General features: G+C 50.9%; 1 protein-coding gene across 1 annotated transcript in view; it reads right to left on the bottom strand.

Moving 5' to 3' along the window:
* Positions 1-27988, bottom strand: part of SGSM1 (small G protein signaling modulator 1) — a 107713-nt gene that overhangs the window by 4844 nt on the left and 74881 nt on the right. Inside the window, exons 17-23 of the mRNA XM_062182315.1 lie at positions 21307-21435; positions 16419-16601; positions 13794-13862; positions 11617-12207; positions 8587-8711; positions 4423-4505; positions 1457-1566 (exon numbers count right to left, since the gene is read on the bottom strand). Of these exons, the coding sequence (XP_062038299.1) occupies positions 1457-1566; positions 4423-4505; positions 8587-8711; positions 11617-12207; positions 13794-13862; positions 16419-16601; positions 21307-21435 (1290 nt within the window). The remainder of the gene's footprint in view (positions 1-1456; positions 1567-4422; positions 4506-8586; positions 8712-11616; positions 12208-13793; positions 13863-16418; positions 16602-21306; positions 21436-27988) is intronic.

Raw genomic sequence — 27988 nt, 5'->3', positions numbered from 1 at the left:
GCTCCATTTCTGATGCAGCTCCCTGCTATGGCCTGGGAAAGCAGTAGAAGATGGCCCAAGTGCTTGGCCCCCTGCACCCATGTGGGAGACCCGGAAGAAGCTCCTGGCTCCTGGCTTCAGATTGGCTCAGCTCTGGCCATTGTGGCCATTTGGGGAGTGAACCAGCAGATGGAAGACCTCTCTCTCTTCTCTGCCTCTCTGTAACTCTGCCTTTCACATAAATGAATAAATCTTCTAAAAAAAAGTCTACACACATGCAGCCGGTGGTGCTGTTCATAACAGCCAACAACTGGAAACAACCCAAATGCCTAACTGGACATGAGTGCAAGCACAACTGGGACAGCCATAGAATGGAATGTTGTTCATGAATAAAAATTACCCAGGCTTTGATACAGGCCGTGATGCAGATGAGCCTCAGAAACATTGTGAGTGAAGGAAGCCAAATCCACAGAGACACAAGTGGGTGTCCAGGTGCTGGGGAGTAGGGAGGGGCGGGGGGAGTGCCTGTTAAGGGGTGCAGAGTTTCTTCTGTGGGGGGCAATAAACAGGTTCTGAAATTGGTCATGGCCGCACAACTCACAAATCACTGAATGTGTACCCTTTCAGAGTCAATGTTATATAATCTGAATTCTATCTCAATAAAACTATTATTAAAAAATAGGCAAAAGATTACCTACAACACTGTTACACTGTTAAGTGGGAAAAAAGCAGATCTTAAACAGGATTTACAAAAAGAAGGAGAAAGCGCATAGTGCATGACTCTGATTACGGCAAATGTACATATGCAATGGGCAAAACAGATGAACAGGCAATTCAGGGGACAAGTAACTCAAATGAGGTGAAAGAAAAGAAAAAAAGAAGCTATTCAATCACATCGTTAATTAAGGACAAATAAAATCACAATGAGTCAGATCTAAGACACTGGCAAGAATGAAGCGTGATATTAACGAAGTGAGAACGGAGTGTGCTGGAACCATTATCCAGGAGGATTTCTAAGGTTCAAGCAGGGCCGGCGTTGTGGCACAGTGGGGTAAGCCAATGCCTAGAACACTGGCATCCTATATGGGCGCTGGGGTTCAAGTCCTGGCTGCTGCACTTCTGGTCCAGCTCCCTGCTAATAAACCTGTGAATGCAATGGAAGATGGCCCAAGTCTTTGGGACCCTGCCACCCACATGGGAGACTGGGATGAAGCTCCTGGCTCCTGGTTTCAGCCTGGCCCAGCCTCAGCCATCTGGGGACTGAACCAGCAGATAGAAGATCAATCTATCCATCTCTCTTTCTCTCTCTGCTTTTCAAAATAAATAAATAAAAGCATATGCCTGTAGTGACACAGGCAGCAAACAGAAGAATCAGGATGCAAACCCAGGCTGGCTTCAAACTGCTCATTCTTAAACTACTCAGCTGTACTTACTGTCTCCCAAAAATACCCAAAGCAGGACTAGAGGCAGGTCCTACCTGGATCAGTGACCTCATGTTGGCGAAGTGCGTGTCCATGGCGCCTCCGTGCGGGAAGTTCTGGTTCATCCTCTTCATCAGCTCCGTGAAGCAGCTGAAGGCCAGGGCCTCTGTGGAAGCAGCAGGGACCTGAGCGGGGCCAGTGCCCAAGGACCAGAGCTGCCCAGGTGACGGGCGAGGCTCGGGGAAGGACAGGACAGCGGGGCTCAGTGTACTGCGGAGGCAGGGTGCTCCCCAATCTTCATCTCATGTCTGACTCTGGAGGTGCTGACCTCGGGAAGCCTGGGGATACCAGTGGCTCCTTTCTAAAGACTCCCCTTTGCAGAGCAGCAGTTAGGATGCCGCTTGGGAGGCCTGCATCCCATGTCAAAGTGCCCGGTTCAAGTCCCGGCTCCTCCACTTCTGATGCAGCTTCCTACTAACATGCACCCTGGCAGGCAGGGGTGATAGCTCAAGTACGTTAAGTCCCTGACACCACGTGGGAGACCCAGATTGAGTTCTGGGTTCCTGGCTTTGGCCCGGCCAAGCCCTAATTGTGTGGGCATGTGAGGAGTGAACCAGTGCATTAAAAGAGCAAGATCTCCATCTCCATCTCTCTCTCAAATAAAATGAAAATAATAAATAAAAATCTAAATAGGGGCTGCACTATGGGACACTGGGGTAAGCCACCACTTATAACACACATTGGTTCAAGTCCCAGCTGCTCTACTTCCAGTCCAGCTCCCTGCTAATGCACCTGGGAAGGTAGCAGAAGATGGCCCATGTGCTTGGGCCCCTGCACCCATGTGGGAGACCTGGATGGAGCAACAGGCTCTTAGTTTTAGCCTGGATCAGACCTGGCCATTGTGGCCATTTGAGGAGTGAACCAGAGGAAGGAAGATCTCTCTCTCTCTCTCTCTCCCCCTTTCTCTGTAATTCTGCTTTTCAAATAAATAAATAAATCTTTTTAACAAGTTTAAAAATTAATTGACCAGTAATGTTCTGGACCCTCAAGTCTACCCATGGATCTACAACATGTCAATCTCTACGGAAGTACTGCTCAGCTTTGATTACTGTAGCTTTGAAGTAGGTTTTGAAATAAGGAAGTGTGACTCTTCCAACAATTTTCTTCTTTTTCAAAATTCTCTTGGTTCTCAATCCCCTGAATTTCCATGCCAATTTTAGGGTCAAGTTGTCAGGTTTTTGCAAAAGGGGCAGCAGAGATTCCTGATCAAAACTGACACCACGACCCGTTTGACAATATCACGACCTTAGCCATATTGAGCCTTATAGGTCATAAGCATGAGATGTCTTTCTGTCTAAAAGTTTTCTTGCATTTCTTTCAATAGTGGTTTATAGTTTTCATGTAGAAATATTAAATTTAAATTTATTTTTTAAAAGATTTATTTATTTTACTTGAAAGTCATAGTTACACAGAGAGAGGAGAGGCAGAGAGAAAGGTCTTCCATTCGATGGTTTATCCCCCAGTTGGCCGCGACGGCCGGAGCTGCGCTGATCAGAAGCCAGGAGCCAGGAACTTCTTTCAGGTCTCCCACATGGGTGCAGGGGCCCAAGGACTTGGGCCATCTTCTACTGTTTTCCCAGGCCATAGCAGAGAGCTGGACAGGAAGTAGAGCAGCCGAGACTGGAACCGGCGCCCATATAGGATGCCGGTGTTTCAGGCCAGGGCATTAACCCACTGCGCCACAGCGCTGGCCCCACATTTAAATGTATTTGTAAGTATAGTATTCTTCTTGATGCTATTCAAAATGAAAAAGTTTTAATTTTAGGATTGCTCATTCAAGTATATAGAAATATAATAATAGACTTTGGTTTATTGATCTTGTATACTGTAACTTTGCTAGGCTTGTTTATTAGTTGTAATTATTTTTTATCCCTTAGGATTTCCTGTATGGGGGAAAAAAAAAAAAAAACACATTTGGGGCCAGCACTGTGGTGTGACGGGTTAAGCTTTCGCCACTTGTGACAAAGGCATCCCATATGAGTGCCTGGCTGCTCCACTTCTGATTCAGCTCCCTACTAATGCACCTGGGAAATCGGCAGAAGATCATCCAAGTCCTTGGGCCCCTGCCATCCATGTGGGAGACCCCGATGGAGTTCCGGGCTCCTTGGCTTCAGCCTGGCCTAGACCTGGCTGTTGTGGCCATTTGGGGAGAGAACCAGTAGATGGAAGCTCTCTCTCTCTTTCTGTGTCTCTCCCTCTCTCCAAAACTGTGTCTTTCAAATAAATAAATCTTTTTTAAAAAAGAAAAACCACATCTTTCAGGAATAGCGTTTTACTTCCTTTGTAATATGCATGAGTTTAATTTCTTTTTTGTCCTGCCTGGAACCTGCAGTGGCAAAAGGAGGCGTCCTTTCCTGCTCCTGACCCCTGGGGAAGCGCTTTCAGCGCGTCACCATTGAGCACGATGCTCTTAGTGGGTTTTTCACATTAAGTCCCCTTCTGCCCCAAGTCTGTTGAGTTTATTGTAAAAATGCTGGACTTTGGCGTGGTTTTCAGCGTGAACCAAGATGGCTGTGGGGTTTTGCTCCTTGTGGTTTTCATGTGGCAAACTGCCCTGATTGATTTTTTGGTGTATCAAATCACCTTTGCCCTCTCGGGACAGATACCGCGCCGCGTGGTCATGGGCCTTTTCATAGCTGGCTGGCTTCAGCGAGCTGGTCCATTCACGGTGGATACTGGTCTGTGGTTCTCTCGCAATGTCTTTGTCTGAGACTGGGGCCAGGGCACCAAGCGGGCAACCATCCTCATCTGAGGACTGGGCTTCCAGAACAGGTCGGAAGGATTCCCGCTTTGTCTGAGGTTTGTGGCTAAGAAAGGCCTGGCTGGGTGCTAGTGTTGGGCGCTACGGAACACGAGGACTTGGACCTCACTAGGACCGCGGGTGTTCACAGACAGGTGTTCTGAGCACCTGCCCTGCCCGTTAACTCGTCTGCCCGCAGTGCAAGGGAGGCTGTACACTCACCGTCATCCAGAACGACCAGCAGTGGGGCCAGAAGGTCACACATGCCCTGGACGTAGCCGATCTCAATGTGCTGCCAGATGTAGCTAGGAGAGAACAGGGACCCAGCGATGCCGCCGCCGCCTCCTCCTCCCCCTCCTCTCACATCTGCTCCCCACTCCTCCCCTCCTCCTCATCCCCCTCCTCCCCCTCCTCTCACATCTGCTCCCCCTCCTCCCCTCCTCCTCGTCCCTCCTCCCCTCCTCCTCTCACACTGCTCCCCCCTCCTCCCCTCCTCCTCCTGCTCCTCCTCCTCTCACATCTGCTCCCCCTCCTCCCCTCCTCGTCTCTCTCCTCCCCCTCCTCCCCTCCTCCTCATCCCCCTCCTCCTCTCACATCTGCTCCCCCTCCCCTCCCCCTCCCCCTCCTCCCCTCCTCCTCATCCCTCTCCTCCCCCTCCCCCTCCTCCTCTCACATCTGCTCCCCCTCCTCCCCTCCTCCTCATCCCCCTCCTCCTCTCACATCTGCTCCCCCTCCCCTCCCCCTCCCCCTCCTCCTCTCACATCTGCTCCCCCTCCTCCCCTCCTCCTCGTCCCTCTCCTCCCCCTCCTCTCACATCTGCTCCCCCTCCTCCCCTCCTCCTCGTCCCTCTCCTCCCCCTCCCCCTCCTCCTCTCACATTTGCTCCCCCTCCTCTACCCCTCCCCCTCCTCTACCCCCTCCCCCTCCTCCTCTCACATCTGCTCCCCTCCTCCCCCTCCTCCTCATCCCTCTCCTCCTCTCACATCTGCTCCCCCCTCCTCCCCATCCCCCTCCTCCTCTCACATCTGCTCCCCCTCCCCTCCCCCTCCCCCTCCCCCCTCCTCCTCTAACATCTGCTCCCCCTCCTCCCTCTCCCCCTCCTCTACCCCCTCACCCTCATATCTGCTCCCCCTCCTCCCCCTCCCCTTTCCCTCCTCTCCCCCTCCCCCTCCCCCTCTCATATCTGCTCCCCCTCCTCCTCCCCCTTCCCCTCCTCTACCCCCTCCCCATCCCCCTCCTCCTTTCACATCTGCTCCCCCCCCTCCCCTCCTCCTCCCCCTCCCCCCTCCTCCTCTCACATCTGCTCCCCTTCCTCCCCCTCCGCCTCCCCCTCCCCCACCCCCTCCCCGTCCTTCCCTCCTCTCACACCTGCTCCCCCTCCTCCCCTCCTCCTCCCCCTCCTCCTCTCACATCTGCTCCCCCTCCCCCTCCTCCCCTCCTCTACCCCCTCCCCCTCCTTCCTTCCTCTCACATCTGCTCCCCCTCCCCCTCCTTCCCTCCTCTCACATCTGCTCCCCCTCTCCCTCCTCCCCTCCTCCTCTCACATCTGCTCCCCCTCCTCCCCTCCCCCCCTCACATCTGCTCCCCCACTCCTCACCAGACGGCTCCCTCAGCCTCCTGCCTGCATCCCCAGCCCCTGTCTCATCTCTTCGGGCATCTGAGGTGCGGCCACCAGGCTGCTCTTCCAAACGCACAGTTCACAGGCGCTACCCAGGCTCCGAAAGCTTCCCAAGGCCCCAGCCGCCTGATGGGATGCGGCCCAAGCCCCTTCCTAGGGTGGAAGGTGTGCACACGCCCCCACCTCCCCTTCACAGGCTCACTCGTCCCTGTTTAGGATGTCTTCTCTTCACACTGAGGGGTTCACTTGGCACAAATACATCACGGGTGACGTCTCTGTGCCTCTGCCTAGCAGTTCCCTCTGGAATTCTGATCTGTCCCTTACTAATAATGACTTAAATTCGCTATATACTCGGCCCACGATACATGCACTGCATCATTCAGGTTTCAAAGTAATCATATGAATTAAGTTCCATTATTATCCCATTTCATAGATGAGGAGACTGAGGCCGAGAGAGAGACCACATGTCCAAAGGCATATACCTGATAGTAAGGACAGAGCATACTGGGACCCAGGAGGCCTTACTCAAGGGCGATCTTAATCTCTATGTCAAATGGTGTCTTTAGTTTTTCTTAATTTTGTCACAGTCCATCTTGGTGGTCACCACCTCTTCCTTCCATGATTTTCCACATGCTATAACCAGGCAAACGTCAATTCAACCTTTCCTTCTCCCCTGGGACATATTTCAGTACATTTATCACAGTTTGCTACAGTTCAGACTCATTTTTTAAAAATACACTGGGGCTGGCATTGTGGTTGTAGCAAGTAAAGCCGCCACCTGCAATCCTGGCATCCCATAGGGGCACCAGTTTGTGTCCTGGCTGCTCCACGTCCAATCCAGCTCCCTGCCAATGCCTGGGAAAAGCAGAGGAAGATGGCCCAAGTACTTGGGCCCCTGCCACCCATGTGAGAGACTTAGAAGAAGCTCCTGGCTCCTGGCTTTGGCCTGGCCCAACCCTTGCTGTTATAGCCATTTAGGGAGTGAACCAGTGGATGAACGATCTCTCTCTCTCTCTCTCTCTCTCTCTCTCTCTCTCTGTGTCTCTCCACCTCTATACAACTCTTTCAAATGAATAAATCTCAAAAAAAAAAAAACCCACATATTCATATTGCATTATGCAACATATTCTATATCACACAATCGGCTGTCAGATTAAATACAATCTCCATATGGCTCTGGAAGATACTGACTAAACTGAGTAGCCCCAGTTCTGTGTCAGTGGCTCTGATGTGTGGAGTCAGAAAGAGAAGTTTCTCCTGTATGCTATGAATTTCTGATGTCTTAGACTGGTTTAGATTCTTAATAAGCAGGGGTTACTTTCATATTTTCAGAAATGCCAGTGATTTTTTAATGAACAGTATTAAGTAGTCTTAGATCTTGGATTAAAGAAAAAAAAAGCTTGGAGCCAGCATGGTGATGCAGCTGGTTAAGCCGCAGTTTGTACTCCATATCAGGATGCTAGTTTGGGGGCCACCACTGTGGCATAGTTGCAAAGCCACCAGCTGCAGTGCTGGCATCCCTTATGGGGGCCGGTTCGAGTCCCGGCTGCTCCACTTCTGATCCAGCTCTCTGTTATGGCCTGGGGAAGCAGTGGAGGATGGCCCAAGTCCTTGGGCCCCTGCACCTGCATGGGAGACCCAGAAGAAGCTCCTGGCTCCTGGCTTTGGATCAGTCCAGCTCCAGCCATTGCGGCCAACTAAGGAGGGAACCAGTGGATGGAAGACCTCTCTCTCTCTCTTTCTCTTTCTCTCTGCCTCTGCCTTTCTGTAACTCTTTCAAATAAATAAAAAAATCTTTAAAAAAAATAAAAATAAAACTTAAAAAAAGAATGCTAGTTTGAGTTCTGGTTGCTCTGCTTCCAATCCAGCTTCTTGCTAATGCACCTGGAAAGACAGCAGGTAATGGCCCAAGCATTGGGCCCTGCACCCACGTGGGAGACTGCATGGCGTTCCAGCCTCCTAGTCCTGGTCACTGTGGCCATTTGGGGAATGAACCAGAAGATGTAACATTTCTCCCTCTCTCCCTCTCGCCTTTCAAACAAATACATAGATCTTTTTAGGAAGAAAACAGAAGAGGGCTGGCGCCGCGGCTCAATAGGCTAATCCCCCGCCTGCGGCGCCGGCACACCGGGTTCTAGTCCCGGTTGGGGCACCGATCCTGTCCCGGTTGCCCCTCTTCCAGGCCAGCTCTCTGCTGTGGCCCGGGAGTGCAGTGGAGGATGGCCCAAGTGCTTGGGCCCTGCACCCCATGGGAGACCAGGAGAAGCACCTGGTTCCTGCCTTCGGATCAGCGAGATGCGCCAGCCGCAGTGGCCATTGGAGGGTGAACTGACGGCAAAAAGGAAGACCTTTCTCTGTCTCTCTCTCTCTCTTTTTCTCACTATCCACTCTGCCTGTCAAAAAAACAAAACAAAAAAAAACAAAAAACAAAAAAAACCAGAAGAGGACAGATTCTACAGCCAACGGGACATGGCTGTGAGCTCCTTCCTGCTCGGCTGGGCAGTTTGGAGCAGGGTGGTTCCTCTCTGAGCCTCCACAGCCTCCCCATGAAAGGGGGTACTGTTCACCTCCCAGGGTTGTTTGGGGACTATGTGAGCCGACAATAGCAAATGCTCAGGACGGAGTCTGGTATACAGTAAGTGCCTAATAAACGTTTGCGGCTGCTGTTGTCAACTGTCAGGGTGGGCTGAAAGAGCCTCCAGGCGGGCAGGGTGCCAGCTCGGGAGGCTGCAATCTGTCCCAGCCGGGCTCCCCGCGGCCCCCAGGCACCTGCACATGACGTTGCGCAGCTTCTCCAGGTTGGCGGGCGTGAAGTACCAGTAGTTGCGGTCGCACCTCTGCACGTCCTTCTCGATGCGGTGCAGGTTCACCGTGTACAGGTCCAGCAGCTCGGGCTGCAGCCCCGGGCAGGGGGCAGGAAGAGAAAGATCCCACTGAGCGCCCCGCTGGGAGACTGCACTCCCGTCTCCTCCTCCCGGCCCCTCCTGCCCCCACGGGCAGCAACACCTCCCACCCGGAGCAGCCTGGGTTCTGCTGCTCATTCATTTCTACGCTTCCTAGCAGAGCCCGTATTCCTCTATAAAATAAAACAATCCTGTGATACGCACACAATTATCATCCCCATTTTATAGATCAGCAAACCGAGACTCGGAGCTACAACCATAGCTCCCTCTCCCTCTTGAACACTGAACGAGGAGGATGAAAGACTGGAAATCTGAACCTGGTCCTGTATGACACGGACACCTTAGCCAACAACCTTGACAAAATGGGTCAATAATACAGCAAAAAATGTAAGGGATATTTAAGGGTCAGATACTAACCTAAGAAGGTGAGAAAACAGCAAAAGCTGCTTTTGACTGGGGAGAAGCCACCAAACTGGGAAAACACAAGCTTAGAGTTAATTGTTCTGTGTTCCTGTCATCCCCAAGAAGGCAAGTTCTGGCGCTGCAGTGCTGGCATTCCATGTGGGCGCTGGTTCGAGTCCTGGCTGCTCCACTTCCGATCTAGCTCTCTGCTGTGGCCTGGGAGGGCAGTGGAGGATGGCCCAAGTCCTTGGGCCCCTGCACCTGCATGGGAGACCCAGAGGAGGCTCCTGGCCCCTGGCTTTGGATCGGCACAGCCCCAGCCATTGTGGCCAATTGGGGAGTGAACCAGCAGATAAAAGACCTCTCTCTGTCTCCCTCTCTCTCTCTCTCTCCCTCTCTCTGCCTCTCCTTCTCTGTGTGTGACTTTCCAGTAAAATAAATAAATCCTTAAAAAAATTAAAAATTAATTTATTTGAAAAGCAGAGAGAGGGAGGGAGAGACAGAGACAGAGACAGACAAAGACATAGAGAGAGTCTTCCATTTGCTGACTCACTCCCCCCAGTGGCCACAACAACTAGGGCTGGGTCAGGCCGAAGCAGGTGCAGGAACTCCATCCAGGTCTCCCACGTGGGTGGCAGGGGCCCATCTTCCTCTGCTCGAGCAGTTAGGTCCCTGTCACCCTCTTGGGAGACCCAGAGGAGTTCTAGGCTCTGGATTTTGGCCTGGCTCTCAGTTCTGGTTGCTGCAGGCATTTGGAGAATGAACCAGAGGACGGAAGGACTCACCCTCTCAAATAAATAAAAATAATCTAAATCTATTAACCAAAGAAAACTGGCAGAGAACTTTGGGGAGGGGGTAAATGGATGATAAATATGCAGCAAACCAAGAACAAGGAAACGGGGGCAAGGGTTGGGTGCAGCAGTTAAGCTGCTACTCAGGATGCCTGTGTCCCATCTCAGAGGGCCTGGTTCGAGTCCCAGTTCCTCTGCTTCTGATACAACTGCCTGCTGACGCACACCCTAGGAAGCAGCAGACGACAGCTCAAGTAGTTGGGTCCCTGCCACCCTTGTGGGAGACCTGGATTGAGTTCCTGGCTTCAGATTGGCCCAGATCTGGCTGTTGTAGGCATTTGGCGTATGAACCAATGGATGGAAGATTTGTGTGTGTGTGTGTGTGGCTGTGCCTTTCGAATAAAAATAAATAAACTTTAAAATTATATAAAAAAGAAAACAGACAAAAGTGAAAATACATCTAGGAAAAATAGCTTTCTGGTGGGAAACAATAAACACAGCCCAGGACATGGCTCACACATTATGCCATTATAATCACGTGTGTACTGAGCAGTCACGTGACTCAATCATTGCGTGACTACTGGAAGGAGCGGAACAGGGCGATGTCACGTGCGCGGTGGGGGTCTGCAGTAGAGGAGGAACCGGGAGTTGAACCCTCCTCTTCTATGCTAGGGAGTTCATAGATAATGACTCAAACTGAAAACACACAAATGGATGAGACTGAATGGCAGTAAAGGGATCATCAGAAACATGGTGGTCAACGTTGCATCCCTTGGGGAAGAATAAGCAAACCCGAGTCTGACCACCTCTGCGGAGGGCAAGAGGGGAAGAGACAGAGAAGGGACCTTGTCAGAGAGTCTGACGCCTCAAACCACAGGCTTGGACGTCTCCGACAGAAAATACCAAGTTCTTATCGGGAAAATGGCCACAGGGTGCCTGGCTCAGAGAACCCTTCCTTCCCGTGGTGTCCATGGACTCAACTTTCCAGCAAGCGTGCAACCTTGAGCACTTAAAAGATACTGGATCTGAGTCGACATCACCAAGGCTGCTGTCGGCCGAGGGCTCACCTACACGTGCCAGACATGTAGGAGTTTGGTTCGCTAATTCTGCAGGCAACTCAAGAGGGAAACTGAGGCACGGGAGTAAAAAGTGATTTGCTGAAGCTGGGATTCCCCCCGGGGGGTTGTTCACGTCAAAGCCGTCAGACACCAGTTGAGTGTCCCTTATCCCAAAAGCTTGGGAGCAGACAGATGCGGGGTGTCTGGGATTTTTCGAGGGGTACCTCTATATGACATAGCTTGGCGACAGGACCCCTGTGAACATGAAATTCACCTATGCCTCATGTACGTCTATACACAAAGCCTGAAGGTGACTTCACACGGTATCTCTAGAGCACCTGCCCCTTGGCCGGGACCCAGCCCCTGAGGTCAGGCGTGGGATTTTCCGCTTGTGGAATGTTTCAGATTCTGGAGTTTTTCTGATTTCAGACTTCTGGATTAAGGATGCTCACCTGGTGCCATCCTCTATCCCAAGTGGGTTTCTACAGTGCATCCTTGCTCACAGGGAAAATGCTACCACCTAGAGGTCTCATTCTAGGGATTGCTAGTGTAACTGGGCTTTGTGGTCCATCTCCCACCCCCTCCCCACCCCCACCCCCGCCTGTGAAGGTAAGAATGTAGGGCAGAGGAGAGCAGGTGACTTACAGAGTAGGTGACGCCGCTGGACGACACAGGGGACGCCTCACTGTTGGCGGAAGTGGCCACGGCCAGAGAGGCCAGGGCGGGGAAGAGACTTTCCATCTCAGGCTCTTCGGAGAGGTTGTCCTCACTGTCCATCTGGCTGCGCTTCTCGGCCTCGCTGCCCCGCCAGCTCTCCAACCCGGCGCCGTCCTTCTCGGGCAGGGTCACGTCCATGCTGCCAGAGATGGACATGAACTCGTCCATGCTCTCATTGGCCAGGAGGTCGCTCTCCAGGCTGTCCTGCACAGCCAGCTCCTCTCGAGGGACCTCGTCCCGGGAAGTGGTGGCTTCGCTGCTCTGCCCATCATCCACGCTGCCGTCCCCGGGTCGGAGCACCGGGGGGATGTTCCGCTGGGCATCCAAGACGCTGTCTTCCGTGCTCAGACTGGGCTCCGAGTGCTCCGAGAGGCCAGAGGAGAAGTTGTGGGACGACGGGTGACCAGAGTCCGGGGAACAAGTGCCATTCGCCAGGCTCCCATTGGGGATCTTGGGCTGTTTCTCCTCCAACCTGCCTTCCACCTCCACCTGCTCCACCTCGTCCACAGACTCGAACACCTACAGACAAGGTGCACAAAGACAGATGCGCTAGGAGGTGCACTGCTTAGAGCAGCAACCCAGGTACCCAACAACCGGGGATCCGCTTAACTATGGAACCCGCACGGGACACAGTACAGCCAGGGAAGTGGGAGGCAGCACAGTGCAGCAAACACAGAAGTCATGTACGGCTTGTGTGCACGTAGAATGATCAGAATGAACCCAGCAAGTACGGCAGTGGCCACGGAGGAAGATGTGCTAGGGAACTGAGATGGGGGTGGGGCGGGGAGGAGACTTTTCCAGTGGGAACGTAATTCCTTCAAGTAAAAAAAAAAAAGAGTTAACATAAGGAATGGACTAAAAAAGGCTCATTCTATCCAGGCTTTTGATGATTACAGTTCAATTTTCAAAAGTAGGTAGATATATATAAAATATGATAAAAAAATTTCCCCCGGGGTATATTTTAAAGATTTATTTGTAGATTGCCGAATCCTTAAGCCACATCCTGTCAAGGACAGACAGTAGAAGTCTGTGTCCTCCTCGGTGTGGTTATATTACCAACTTGATATACGGTTAGTGTCATGAGTTTCTATTTAAAAAACTATATATATTTAAAAACCCAGATCCAGGGTTGAAACTAGAGATTTTTTGACTCCAAAGTCAAAATGAGAAAATAAGACATATTCAGAACAAAGTAGCTTCTTTCCACCCACCTCCCGCCTTGGTGGTCATTTTGATTAACTTCGTCTATCTTTTCACTGTTTCTTTAGATACGAAAAGACACACCTGCCCAAATGTTCCCTTTTTACATAAAAGGATTCCATGCTCATTCTTTACATTTTGTTATATTAAATGAGGTTGAGTTTATCACATGAAACAGGAAGTTGCTGAATAACACCTACGATGGCATTTATGGAGGAATTCTAAAAGCCACCAACCATGGGTACACATTATCTACACATTCCTGCGCCTGTAAAGGCATCTGTAAGGTCCTCACAGGACACAGCAGTCTGAAGATGGTCGCTCACGTTATTTCAAGGGAGGGGAGGGGGATGAGAGACGACCAAAGCAGAATTTAGCTTTCTCTGCAGTGTCTGAATTTCTTATGGGGAGAATAGGTTCCTGTACAGTTGGCATGCCCAGTCACTGTTTCCACATCCAACTGCAGATAAGAAATATCCAGAAAAAAAACGCGTCTGCACTGAACATGTCCAGAGTTTTTTTTTTTTTTTTTTTCTTTCTTTTTTTTTTTTCGCCGTTATTCTTCCCTAAGCAGTATAGCCCGGCAACTATTTACGTGGCCTTTACCTCATATTAGAGACATGAATTAAAGTCTATAGGAGGTTGCATGCATACAAATACTGCCCCACTTCATACAACAGACATGAGCATTCTCAAGTTTTGGTATCCTTGGGGGGTCTTGGAACCAATCCCTCCATGGATACCGAGGGATGGTTTTGTATTACTTGTGTTGCTTTAAAAAAATCCATTTTTAAGGTTCATAGAAAAAGCTGGAACACACAAACCAAAAAGCGACTGGTGGATGACGGACATCCAACCTCCAGGACGGCAGGTGGGCGGGAGGGGCGGGGCCTGGGCAAGCTCACCTGGGTGCTGCTGCTGGAGTCGCTCTGCAGGCGGGCGTTCTGGCGGCCAGAGCTGCAGCTCTGGGAGGACTGCGGGAGAGAGGAGCAGGAGGACGGCGTTGGGGTGGTTAGGGTTAGGGTTAGGATTAGGATTAGGGTTAGGGTTGGGATTAGGGTTAGGGTTGGGGTTAGGGTTAGGGTTGGGGTTAGGGTTAGGATTAGGGTTAGGGTTAGGATTAGGGTTGGAGTTGGGGTTGGGGTTGGGATTAGGGTTATGGTTAGGGTTGGGTTGGGTTTGGGGTTAGGGTTAGTGTTAGGGTTGGGGTTGGGGTTAGGGTTAAGGTTAGGTTAGGGTTAGGGTTGGGTTGGGGTTAGGGTTAGGATTAGTGTTAGGGTTGCGGTTGGGGTTGGGGTTAGTGTTAGGTTAGGGTTAGGGTTAGGGTTAGGATTAGGGTTAGGGTTTTGGTTAGTGTTAGGGTTAGTGTTGGGTTTAGGGTTGGAATTAGGGTTGGAGTTGGGGTTTTCGTTGAGATTAGGGTTAGGGTTAGGTTCAGGTTTGTTAGGGTTATGGTTAGGATTAGGGTTATGGTTAGGGTTGTGTTGGGGTTGGGGTTGGGGTTAGGATTAGGGTTGGGGTTAGGATTAGGGTTAGGGTTGGGTTGGGGTTGGGGTTGGGGTTATGGTTATGGTTAGGATTAGGATTGAGGTTGGGGTTAGTGTTAGGTTAGGGTTAGGGTTAGGGTTAGGGTTAGGGTTAGGGTTAGGATTAGGGTTAGGGTTTTGGTTAGTGTTAGGGTTAGGGTTGGGTTTAGGGTTAGGATTAGTGTTGGAGTTGGGGTTTGGGTTGAGATTAGGGTTAGGGTTAGGTTCGGGTTTGTTAGGGTTAGGGTTAGGGTTAGGATTAGGGTTAGGGTTAGGGTTAGGATTAGGATTATGGTTAGGGTTGTGTTGGGGTTGGGGTTGGGGTTAGGATTAGGGTTGGGGTTAGGATTAGGGTTAGGGTTGGGTTGGGGTTGGGGTTATGGTTATGGTTAGGATTAGGATTGGGGTTGGGGTTAGGGTTAGGGTTAGGGTTAGAGGCTGCAGCCTGTCTGGCTTGGGAGGAGCTGGGGGGCTCTGGGCCTAGAAGTCTGATGCCAGGGCTCTGGCTCCTCTCAAGGTCCCAGCTTCTCCGCTGCACTGGGAGTCTCCTTGGCAGCCATGGTGCCCTTTGGGCCCCCAGCTCCTCTAGCCATAGCTAGAGCGCCCCCTTTTTAACTGCTCCATATTTGAGACTTTAGTTTAATTCACCCGACTATATCTGTGGCTCAGTTCTTCACCCACTCCCTCCTCCCTGTCACCTTGCAGTCCCTGCTGGCTCTGACACTAGGCTTGGCCATGTGGCTCCCTTGGGCCAAGGACTTTTAGCACACTTGACACAGCAGATGTTTGATGCTTGGGTATTTCTGCTCTCTCTCCTAGCGTCTGCTCTCAGCAGGAGTGCACTGGCCCAGACTAGCCTGCTGGCAGAGGTAGCACGTGGAGTAGAGGTTAAGTCACTGCAAACAGGGGAGGGAGCCCAACGGGAAGCCACGGACCTTTTCGTTGGTTAGGGTTAGGGTTAGGGTTAGGTTAGGGTTGGAGTTGGGGTTGGGGAGTTTTCGTTGGTGAGTTGCTGACAGCTGGCATCAGAGTGAGCCCCACCCAGCAGAACTGGCCAGCTAACCCACAGGCAGGCGAGAAAAACTGACCGAGGGCTGTCAGAAGCTGTTGACTTATGGGGGTTGTTTGTTATCTGGTGTGTTCATGGCTAAGTGATGGCAGAAACATCACTAGTGACGAGATTGATCTTTTATCTGAGCTCCCACTCTGGGCTGTTCAGCCAGAGGTGTTGGGACAGCAGGCATGTCTGCCTCAGAAAGTGGAGCATTTTGGGCCGGCGCCGTGGCTTAACAGGCTAATCCTCCGCCTTGAGGCGCCGGCATACTGGGTTCTAGTCCCGGTTGGGGCACCGGATTCTATCCCGGTTGCCCCCCTTCCAGGCCAGCTCTCTGCTATGGCCCGGGAAGGCAGTGGAGGATGGCCCAAGTGCTTGGGCCCTGCACCCGCATGGGAGACCAGGAGAAGCACCTGGCTCCTGGCTTCGGATCAGCGCAATGCGCCGGCCACAGTGGCCATTGGAGGGTGAACCAACGGCAAAAAGGAAGACCTTTCTCTCTGTCTCTCTCTCTCACTATCCACTCTGCCTGTAAAAAAAAAAAAAAAAGTGGAGCATTTTGGACATTCCGGAACATTCTTGATAGTACCTGGCCCATAGCAGGTACTCAATACCCATTTGTTGAATCTATGAAAATGAGGCACTGTGGTAGGTACTTCAGATGCACTATCTTATCTATCCTCTATCCAACCTCCTCTAGACACACCATAATACCGATTTTATTGGTAGGGAAACAGGCTCACAAGCAAAGGCCCTTCAGGGAATCCCAGGGCTAGAAACGATGGGACTCAAGTTTGGAAGTAGGTCTGATTCCAAAGCCACCCCTTCTTCAAGAAGCCAGCCAGCGCTAGGGGTGATACCCAGGTGATACCCAAGGGTGCTGATACCCAGCCCTCACCACGCCCAGCCCGGTGGAGCCCCCTGAGCTCCCCTGGGCTGCTGCCCGTCACCTCGTTGCTGATGGTGGAGTCCCGGTGCATCATCCGGTGCAGGTGGCTGTCCAGGCTGGCCCCTGATGAGCACTTGGCCAGGGCAGCCGCGTGGGACTCCCGCTCCCTCTGCCGCACGATGGCCTCGCAGCCCAGCCACTCGGACATGGTCTGCGCGTAGCAGGCGTGAATCTGCTCGTCCACCTGCAGGAACAGATGCCAAGGTCACCTGAGGTGCGGGGGCCCCTGGGGAGAGCCAGCCCCACCTGGACGACAGTGGCCCTGACCCGTCCAACATCCGTGCAGGTGCCAGCCAACAGATTCTAACTGAGCACCTGGTGCATCCCCGAGCACTGCATAGGTCCTGGAGACATGCACGAGGGAGCAAGGCCAGGACCCAAGTGAGGCAGACGGAACATCCAATGAGCCGGACTGACAGCCACCTGTCCGTCCCCTCACTCCACACATTCCCTGAGGGCCTCCCATGTGCCCAGCATGGGCACCGGGTACCGAGGACACAAACATGAATACAATCGCTCCACTTCCTTCCTTAAGCCACAGCGCGACACAAGGCCACAGATTTCCAGCCTTCTCCTTGTGCGATTTCTCCAACGCAGGTGGAGTGTGTTTGCCTGGGGCCTGGGCTGCACAGCCCAGGGAACTGAGGCTCTGACTCTACCAGGCCTCTGGACACATACGGGGGCAGCCCAGCCAATCCAAGGCGTGGCGAGGCAGGAGCGAGAGGGGCGAGCAGGCAGCCAGGGAGGGGCCCGAGGGGCACCCTTCCCTCCACCTCCCTAACATTCCTTCAGATCCTGCTTGCTCCCAGCTCCCAACAGCCTGTGCCAGGCCATTCCCTCCTCCCCACGCACTACTAGGCAGCCTCATTTCTCCCTGCCGTGCCCACCCACCCTAACCCTCTACGCTCTGGCAACCTGTGCACGCCATGCCCTCCCACGTGGCTTCCAGCAGCATCGCTGCCTCCCCTTCAGGCCTTGGCTCCTGCTGCCCACTCCTCCAGGAAGCCCCTTCTCACCCTCTTCTCCTTCAGAGAGCTGCAGGTACAACCAGCTCCCCTCCACCCCCCCGGGGCTTCTCTGCTCAGCTCTTCCTCCCCCTCCTGCTTGGCTCTCACAGCCCTCAGGTTTGCCTCTCTCATCTGACTTCCATAATCCCCCATAAACCGGGAAGGACCTCTCCAAGTACAGGGCCTAGGCCCCCAGCATCCTGGGCTACTGTCTGCCTGGGAATCTGCCAGGTACCAGATGCAGAGTGGCTGGGCCTCCTGCTAGCACTGAGATCCAGGGGTGGGGACCCTTGATCCTGCCAAGGGCTGCTGGATATTTAGAACATCACTCATAAGCCACCCAAAATCATCAGCTGAAACATTCACCTGCTGGAGACTGAATTTTCAGTTCGGCCTGCAGTTGCCATGGCAGGACCAGACCAAACGACTTGGCTGGTCTTGCACCACCTGCGGGCCAGACACTCGGTTCACAGGCACCAGCCCTCATCATACGGAACCACGCAAGTTGCCGTCGTCAACTCTGCTCCAACTCCTCTGGCTACACGGGGAGAATGGGCCAGTCTGGTGCTGCCGTCGCTTCCACACGTGACCATTTCCCCAGTAACAGAGAGCGACCCACAAGCAGGGTGTGGCGACATCTAGAACCGAGCCCCATCGAGTTATCCTCTTCTGTTTATTTTTGTAGTCTCCTTCTATTTCTGGCAAGTCATAGTGGTTTCCCGCGGATGGCAGGGCTATAAATATGTCACTTAAAATAAGTCATATAAATTGGGAGTCAATTTACAGACAGATGTTAGGAAAGTGACAGTACACGGATAGGGTGAAATACCAACAGATTTCGATAGCAGCATTAGTAAAAGGTGTCAATTATCTCAGTAATTTTTATACTGATGGCATATTGAAGTGCTAATGTATTGGATATACCAGGTTAAATAAATTATATGATTAAAATGAATTTCACCTTGATGAAATATCACAGAACTACACAGAGAGAGGGAGAGGGAAAGCCCAGGGAGCTCTGTAGGCCGGCCAGCTGTGCGGTGGCAGGTGCGAGCGCCCTGGGTGTCCCGGTTCACTCTCGTGAGATAAGATGCCACCACGGGGAAGGCTGGCTGGTGGGGACACAGGACCTCTGGATCCTTTCTGCAACTTCTTAGGAACCTTTACTTCTTTCACAAACGTTTTAAAATATGAACTGCATTCGTTTCCTTGAACTTTTGAAAACGTGACTGCCTAAACATGTACTATTAGGGCAGGCATTTAGCCTGGTGGTTGATGTCCACATCCTAAACCGGTAGAGTTGGGTTCAATACTTGGCTCTGCTTCTGACTCCAGCTTCCTGCCAATGCAGACACCGGGGGGTAGCAGTGATGGCTCAAGCGACTGGGTCCCCGTCATCCACTGCGGAACTGCATCCCTGGTTCCTGGCCTTGGCCCCAACCAGAGGCCACTGTGGGCATTTAGGAAGTGAACCACTGGACGACTGGACGGAAGCTCTTTCCATTTCCTTCTCTCTCTTTCAAATAAGTGATGAAAAACTGAAAAAGATGAAAAACTTGCTATAGTAATCAAGATGGCACGGAATTGGCAGGACTGACACACGGGTCAGTGACACAGACTAGAGGACCTAGGAAAGACTCACAGATGCACCCAGCTGATCCTCAACAAGGGTGCGGCCCCAGGAAGGACAGCCCCAGCACGCGGGCCAGGATCAGCTGGACACAGTCAGGAATGCATCTCCACTTACATGATGCACTGTGTGCAGAAATGAACCCCAAATCGCCCACAGACTTAAACGGGAAATTATGAAACTTTGGAAAAAACAGAGATCTTTGGGACCTAGGGCTAGGTGAACATGTCTTGGTGTTGACACCAAAACTACATAAAGAGAAAAACTGATAGGGGCCACTGCTGTGGCCTAGTGGGTGGAGCCACCACCTGCAATGTCGGCTTCCATAAGGGCGCTGGTTCAAGTCCTGGCTGCTCAACTTCTGATCCAACTTTCTGCTATGGCTTTGGAAAGTAGCAGAAGATGGCCCAAGTTCTTGGGCTCCTGCACCTGTGTGGGAGACCCGGAAGAAGTTCCTGGCTCCTGGCTTTGGATCCGCGCAGCTCCGGCCATTGCGGCCATCTGGGGAGTGAACCAGCAGATGTAAGAGTTTTCTCTCTGTCTCTGCCTCTCTCTATCTATAACTCTGCCTTTCAAATAAATAAAATAAATCTAAAGTGGACTAATTTTTAAGTTGATCATTTTTGTAGTCCATTAAATATCCAAATGGCTCTTGGAAGAAAAAAGGCTGCCCATCTCTGATCTGGGATCTGTGAAGAACTCTCACACTCAACAGCATAAACCCAAACTATTCAATTAGCAAACAGACCAACGCTTCACCAGAGCAGATATCCACCGGCAAGCAAGCGCGTGGAAAGACCAACCTCCCACGCCACCCATAGTGCGTGCTAAAGCCATAATGAAATATCCTTTGCCTGCCCGAGGGGCTAAAATGAAAAATAATAACAATGCCGACCTCTGGTGAAGACGTAGGTGCTGCCGGCTCATACGCTGCTGGTGGAAACATGACACTATCCAGGCATTGCCCAAGCTTCCAGTTTCTTATAAAACTAAATATGCGGCCAGTGCTGCAGCTCAATAGGCTAATCCTCCGCCTGCGGCACTGGCACACCAAGTTCTAGTCCCGGTCGGGGTGCCAGATTCTGTCCCAGTTGCTCCTCTTCCTGTCCAGCTCTCTGCTGTGGCCCGGGAGTGCAGCGGAGGATGGCCCAAGTGCTTGGGCCCTGCACCCCATGGGAGACCAGGAGAAGCACCTGGCTCCTGGCTTCGGATCAGCGTGGTGCGCCAGCCACAGCGGCCATTGGAGGGTGAACCAATGGCAAAGGAAGACCTTTCTCTCTGTCTCTCTCTCACTGTCCACTCTGCCTGTCAAAAACAAACAAACAAAACAAAAACAAAAAAACTAAACATGCCACTACCACGCGACCTGTCCATGGCATCGTTGGCCATTTACCCCAGAGAAATGAGAACTTTGGTGCACACAAAAACCTGTACAGGAATATCCACTGTGGCTTTATTTATAACAGCCAAAAAAACAAACAAACAAACACCTGGAAACAACCAAGCAATCCATCAACAGTAAGGTGAATACTGAGACTGTGCTATAACCGTATCATGGAGTATTACCCAACTATAAAAGGAATCAACCACTGTTATATGCAACAGCGTGGATGAAACTTGAGATTCTGCTGAGAGAAAAGAAGTTCTATACTGTAGGATTCCATTTACACATTGCTCCGGGGATGAGAGAACGGAGCAGTGGCTGTCAGGGGTTAGGGTTGGGCTGGGAGAAAGGCAGAGTGTCTATAGGAGGAAAACAAGAGTCCTTACAGCCCTGGAGAGGCTGCTGTGTGTTGTGTGCACCCTGACGGTGGTGATGGACATACATTAGTTCAAGTGAGAACACTGCTGAGATCTGGACACGCATACACACACACACACACACAAGCAGAACTCCAGGGAAGTCTAAGAGTATTGTCGTGTGCCACTGTTACTCACTGGCTGTGATATCACACTATAGTTCTGCAAGGTGCTACCACTGGGGCAAACGGGGTCAAGGACATACAAAACCTCTCCACTGTATTTTACAACTGCACGTGAATCTATTGTGATCTCAAGATAAAACAGTCATTTAAGAGCTCACATACGCACTGTCTTATGTTTGCACTGGACAGTACTGCCCTTGAGACTCCCAAGCCCTCCCTATCCCCCTACCCCACCTCCATCCAACGTGGGACCAGAGCTCCCCCAGCCCCACAGTGCCCAGCTCCTTGTGCTGCCAAGGACGCCACTGCCCGCAGCGGGTTACCCACCTCCTTCCTTTCTGTCTCCGTCATCCCGAACTGGTAGTGGCCCAGGAGAAAGGGCCACACGGCCTTGCGGATGGCTGGCTGGATGCCCCCGTAGTAGATGAGGCGCAGCAGCTCCTGCTCCTGGTAACTCTGTGGAGGCCACAGGGAAAGCACAAGGATAGGTCAGCGACACACCAGGAGGGGACTCTGTGGCCAACAGTCCCGCTTCCTGCACTCAGGCCTCAGGGGCCCTGCGGTGAACCGGCAAAGCCACGTGCACCCAGGCATTCGGCATGTCCTGATACGGAAGAGCAGGACCCCAGCAATGGGGAGTGTGCACCTGCACCAGGACCAACCCCACCGAGACGTAACGGGCACAAGGCACCTCTGCGAGGGCCCACGTGACCAGATGTGCAATGTGGAGGGGCAGTGACAAGAGCAAGATGCAGAACGTGCCTAGGGTGAACCCCCTGGGGTGAAAAGAAGGGAAGGCCTGCAAATGGTTAACATTTCTGTTTAATTTTCAATTTTCTATGTTGTGGTCATTGGGAAATATTGATCTTGGAGGTTTTTGTTTTGTTTTGTTTTTAGACAGTCAGTGTTAGACAGTGAGAGAGAGAGACAGAGAGAAAGGTCTTCCTTCTGTTGGTTCACCCCCCAAATGGCCGCTATGGCCGGCGCACTGCGCTGATCTGAAGCCAGGAGCCAGGTGCTTCCTCCTAGTCTCCCATGCGGGTGCAGGGCCCAAGGACCTGGGCCATCCTCCACTGCCTTCCCGGGCCACAGCAGAGAGCTGGACTGGAAGAGGAGCAACCAGGACAGAATCCAGCGCCCCAACCAGGACTTGAACCCAGGGTGCTGGCGCTGCAGGCGGAGGATTAGCCAAGTGAGCTGTGGTACCAGTGATCTTGGAGTTATGAATAGCCTTGACTCTGAGAAAAATTCTTGAAAGCAAATCACTCCAAAATGAAGGTTTCCAGCTGTGACTTTGCAGGCTGAGACCTTCTGCTGACCCTAGGATGACTTTAACACCTGCTTGCTGTATTGCACGGTTGCTTTTGTATACAGAGCACCAAAAAAAAAAAAAAAAAAAAACGTAATGTATCTGGGTGAAATTGCCATTTGAGATGTGATTATGGTTTATAGCCCTTGTCTGTACTCCTGAGGAGCAGTGGTCTTTCTACTTCCTATTTGCTGAATTCTTTATTGAGTGGAGGATGAAGCTCGTGATTAAAAAGTAACCTGAAAGTACGTTATCCCAGAGATTAAAAGAAGAAAGGAAAGAGGAGAGAGGCTGGGAGGGAGAGAGGCAAGGTGGGAAGTAGTGTTATGTTCTTAAAACTGTGTGTATGAAATACATAAAATCTGCTCTCTTTATATAAAAATAAGTAGATTTCAAAAATAAAAATGAAAAAATTATTCATTTCCAGGCAACGGCTTTGCAGTTGCAAGTAGGCAGGCAGGTCTTAAGTGATATAGGCAGGCAGATAGGATTAAATTGATTAGATGCTAGATGCCTGAGCTGGAGACCACACCTTCGACCGGCCCCATCTGACCTCATCTGTAAGCCCACCTGCCAATCAGACTAGGTAACCACGCCCCTTTGGGAATGAATAAAAGGCCCCTTCTTGTCCTGGGCCTCTGGGCGGGCGTGTGGCCTTCTGGCTGCCCGCTCTCTGCCTTCCTGCCCACACTACGCTACCTGTGGCTGCTCCCAACTGCATGCTTGCTCCACGTGGCTCCCGGCCTGCTCTCTGCCTGGTCTGGACCCAACTTAGCTTCTAGACTTCTCTTTCCCCTTAATAAAGCCCTCACTTTCCTGCGTATTTTTCTCACTAAGTAAATGCTCTTAGCACCCAGTGACAGCGTAGCCGTGGCAATTTGTTGAAACGTATGCTAGGATGTTTGCTAGGGGCGACATCACCCAGTGACACACTTCTCAGAGTGCATCCCTGTGATTAACTGGCAGATGACTGTACTTATGGCAAACACCAATGGCTGCTGGAAGGCTGCTCAGGGGGGCCCTGGGAGACCCCTTACCTCTGCATTTCACACCCTGACCCCATAGCAACACCAGCACTTCATTTGTCCCCACTGGGGATATTTTACAGCTTTCAAAACATTGTTTAATATTAGAGAACTATTTGTAACAGAGGCTGTGAATTTTTTGTCAAAAATATGTTATCCTCGGGGCCAGCGCTGTGGCACAGTGATTTATTTATTTAAAATTTTATTTATTTATTTGAGAGGTAGAGTTACAGACAGGGAGAAGGAGAGACAGAGAAAGGTCTTTCGTCCACTGGTTCACTCCCAAAATGGTTGCAACGGCCGGAGTTTTGCCAATCCGAAGCCAGGAGCCAGGTGCTTCTTCCCAGTCTCCCACTGTGGGTGCAGGGGCCCAAGGACTTGAGCCATCTTCTAGTGCTTTCCCAGGCCATAGCAGGGAGTTGGATCAGAAGAGGAGCAGCCGGGACTAGAATCGGTACCCATATGGGATGCCGGTGCCGCAGAGGATTAACCTACTGCACCATAGCATCGGCCCTAGGCACAGCGGTTTAAGCAGCCACCTGCAGTGCCGGCATCCCACATGGGAGCCAGTTTGAGTCCCAGCTGCTCCATTTCTAACCCAGGTCCCTGCTGCTGTGCGTGGGAAAGCAGCGGAAGATGGCTCAACTGCTTGAGCCCCTGCATCCACGTGGGAGACCCAGATAAAGCTCCTAGCTCCAGCCGTCACGGCCATTTAGGGGGTGAGCCAGCAGATAGAAGACCTCTCTCTCTCTGTCTCTCCTCTCTGTCTGGCCATGTGATGCGTTCTGGATGTGAGAGGAAGTGATGTGATGCCTTTCCAGGCCTGGGACGGAAAGGAGTAGGTCTGTTTCTTCTGCATTCTCAATCTCCCCTTTCCCTAGCTGGAAACAGACAACTGTGCAAGACGGCAGAACCATAGGACTGGGGGATTCTGAACCTCCAGGGGGTAGGGAAGATGCCCACTTGCCTCAAATGACCCACTTGGGACTGCTCAGTGAGTGGGAGATGAAGTCCTCTGGCAACTGAAATAGTGGGGATTATTTGGTACTGGGGCTCAGTCTACTGAAATGCAACCATGCAGGTGAAAAGGATAGGGACATGGCTACACAGCTTGAGAAAGGCATCGATGACAATATTTCTCGACAAATTTACTGTTTCAACAAATGTGTTCTTAGCCGGCTGCTTCCCAAATTGGGAGGATTATCAGAAATATATGGGGAGCTTTCAAATAACATCAAGTCTTGGGCTCCATTCCCAGACACAATTCAGATGGGCTGGCACCAAGCCCAGAAATCGATAAATCTTTTAAAGTGCTCGGGAAATATGCATGCTTACAGACCGCTGGTGATTATGAACACCATGACCTTATGAGAAAGTAGGTCAGCGTATCGGCTTAAATTGTAAATTCACATTAATCAATTTTACTTCTAGGAATCCACTCTGGAAATAAAAGAATTAGTAGAGAAAGATATCTTCTTATAAAGCCAATGATTGCAACACTGTTTGAGATAATGTTCTAAAAGAAGAGAAAGGGCCGGCGCCGCGGCTCACTAGGCTAATCCTCTGCCTTGCGGCGCCGGCACACTGGGTTCTAGTCCCAGTCGGGGCGCCGGATTCTGTCCCAGTTGCCCCTTTTCCAGACCAGCTCTCTGCTATGGCCAGGGAGTGCAGTGGAGGATGGCCCAAGTGCTTGGGCCCTGCACCCCATGGGAGACCAGGAGAAGCACCTGGCTCCTGCCATCGGATCAGCGTGGTGCGCCAACCGCAGCGGCCATTGGAGGGTGAACCAACGGCAAAGGAAGACCTTTCTCTCTGTCTCTCTCTCACTGTCCACTCTGCCTGTCAAAAAAAAAAAAAAAAAAAAAAAAAAAAAAAAAAAAAAAAAAAAAGGAAGAACTCACTTGCCTGTAGTTAAGAGGAAGATCTGGAAAATCTGGAAAAGTATGGGCTATCAACATATGAGACGTTAAGGCGCTAACATTCAATATTTCACCTAAAGATTTGAAAACCATCCTTAATATAAAAATTAGTCACAGTTTTTATGTAAATACATAAAATGTTATAAAAGTTTGATTCACAGCTCTGGTTCCTGACTCCAGCTTCCTACCACTGTAGACCCTTGGAGGCAGAGGGCACAACTCCAGCGATTGGGTTCCGGCCACCTACGTGGCCAGAATCCAGGGAGACCTGAATTCAGATCCCAGCTCCCAGCTCCCAGCGTCAGCCTGGTCCAGCTGTGGCCATTGTGGGCATCTGGGGAGTGAGTCAGCAGTAGGAACTCTGTCTCTCTTTGTCTCTTAAATACATTTTTTAAAAAAAATTTAAGTTGGTTACTTAAAATACAAATACACAATTACTTCATTTAAAAAAATATAAGAGCAATAGAGCAGGTCTTAGCCCAATGGTTAAGATGTGGTTAGGGGGCCGGTGCTGTGGCGCAGTAGGTTAAATCCCCAGCCTGCAGCACTGGCATCCTATATGGATGCCGGCTTGAGTCCCAGCTGCTCCACTTCTGATCTAGCTCTCTGCCATGGCCTGGGAAAGCAGTGGAAGATGGTCCAAGTCCTTGGGCCCCTGCACCTGTGTGGGAGGCCTGGAAGAAGCTCCTGGCTCCTGGCTTTGAATAGGCTCAACTTTGGACGTTGCAGCCATTTGGGAGTGAACCAGCAGGTGGAAGACATCTGTGTGTGTGTGTGTGTGTGTGTCCACCTCTCTCTGTAACTCTGTCAAATAAATAAATCTTTTTCTAAAAAAAGATGCTGGTTAGGACACCTGCACCCCTTATCAGAGCACCCGGGTTCCAGTCCCAGCTCTCGCCCAGTTCCGGCTTCCTGTTAATGCATACCCTGAGCGGCCGCAGGTGAGGTGGGGGGTTCAAGTCATTGGTCCCTGCCACCCACATGGGAGACCCAGACTGAGTTCCCAGCTCTTTGGCCTGGCTCAGCCCGGGACTCTGCAAGCATTTAGGGAGGAAGCCATTGGCTGTTTCTCTCTGTGTCTGTCTCTCTCTCTCTCTCTGTGTCTCTCTGCCTCTTAAATAAAATAAAGGTAGATATATTTTAGAGACATAAATTTTAATCTATTTGTGTATTTTAATATATATTGATATATATCCCTATATAATATATAGGATATAATTTCATCTATATAGATAAAAGGTATAATATTTCTAGACATAATCTGTATAGACATAATGGATATAGAAATAGATCTATAATATCTAGATAGAAATCTGTATCTACATATTTCTCTATAGAGCTATAGATATACAGAATAAAGATAACATATATATGTCATAGTATATTTGCTATATATATATATCTTTAAAAAAGATTTATTTATTTGAAAGGCAGAGTTACGGGGCAGGGATATGGAGAGAGAGAGAGAGAAAGAGAAAGAGAAAGAGAAAGAGAGAAAGAGATATCTTCCATCTGCTGGTTCACTTTCCAAATGGCCAGAGCAGCAGGGCTGGACCAGGCCAACACCAGGAGCCTGGAGTTCTGTCTGGGTCTCCCATGTGGGTGACAGCAGCCCCAGTCCTTGAGCCATCATCTACTGCTTCCCAGGCTGCATTGGCAGGGAGATGGATCTGCAGTGAAGTAGCTGGGACTCGAACCAGCACTCCAATGTGGGATGTGGCTGAGCAGGCATTACTTTTGTAAAATAAGCAACAACAATTTGTGGGTAAGAAGAACAGTAACCCTTCTCCATGTCCAAGTTGGGGAATCAATTTGTGCTTCCCACTGATTCCCACGGCATCCTGAGAGCAGTGCCTCCCCTCAAAGTTAGAAGGCAGCCCAGGCCAGGCGCTCACCAGCTCGGCCGTCCCCAGCCCCTAGGTGGGCAGGTGCACAGTGGAATGGGGCCACCAGATACCCCCTGCATGGAGGAAACAGGTACCCCTCCTACATCCTGTTCTAGGCTGGGATCAACCAGTGCTTCTCAACACGGGCTCCACCTTCCATTAGCAGAGCGAGGCGCTTTCCAACAAAGGTTTCTGTGGCCAAGTACATTGAGGGGGAGGGCCCACGTGCCCCCAATTTCTTGAGAGTGACAGGATATGAGCATAGCCAAGGCTCTGAGAAGTCCTGCAGAATACAGAAATCATTTAACTGGAAATTTCCCAAACTACCTGACCAGGAAACATTTTTCAAACATAAATATTTTCCTTTCAGGGACATCAGTATTGAAATAAGAAAATCTTAGAAAGCATTCAAGAACTGACACTCTCCAGGTGCACTATGCAATGGCAGAACCCTGGGCCCCAAGCTGGAGACAGAAGGAAGTTTCTAACAGTGGTAGAGAAGGCTTTCTTGGTCTAGCTGCCTCCCAAACCTAGCCATTCTCATCATTCTCGGTGATTTTAAGTGGTCTGTGCGTTCCTCCTGGCAGGGTCGTGTCGCGGTATTTCATGCAGGATCAAGTATACAACTGGTGCTTAATAAATGCTTATCAACTGTTTTACTCTGCACCCCTTCCAGACAAGCGAACAGATGGGTATCCCTTATCCAACATGCTTGGGACGAGCAGTATTCCTGATTTGGGCTTTTTTTGGTGTGTTTTGGCATATCTGCATATATGTGTATATAATGTGTGTATATATATATGTGTGTGTGTGTGTGTATATATATGTGTGTGTGTGTATATATATATATATAGGTATAGATATAGATAT

Source organism: Lepus europaeus, chromosome 23, assembly GCF_033115175.1.
Source record: "Lepus europaeus isolate LE1 chromosome 23, mLepTim1.pri, whole genome shotgun sequence".
NCBI lineage: Eukaryota > Metazoa > Chordata > Mammalia > Lagomorpha > Leporidae > Lepus > Lepus europaeus.
Note: the sequence above shows the minus strand (reverse complement) of the source record. Positions and strands in the feature narration are given on the sequence as shown.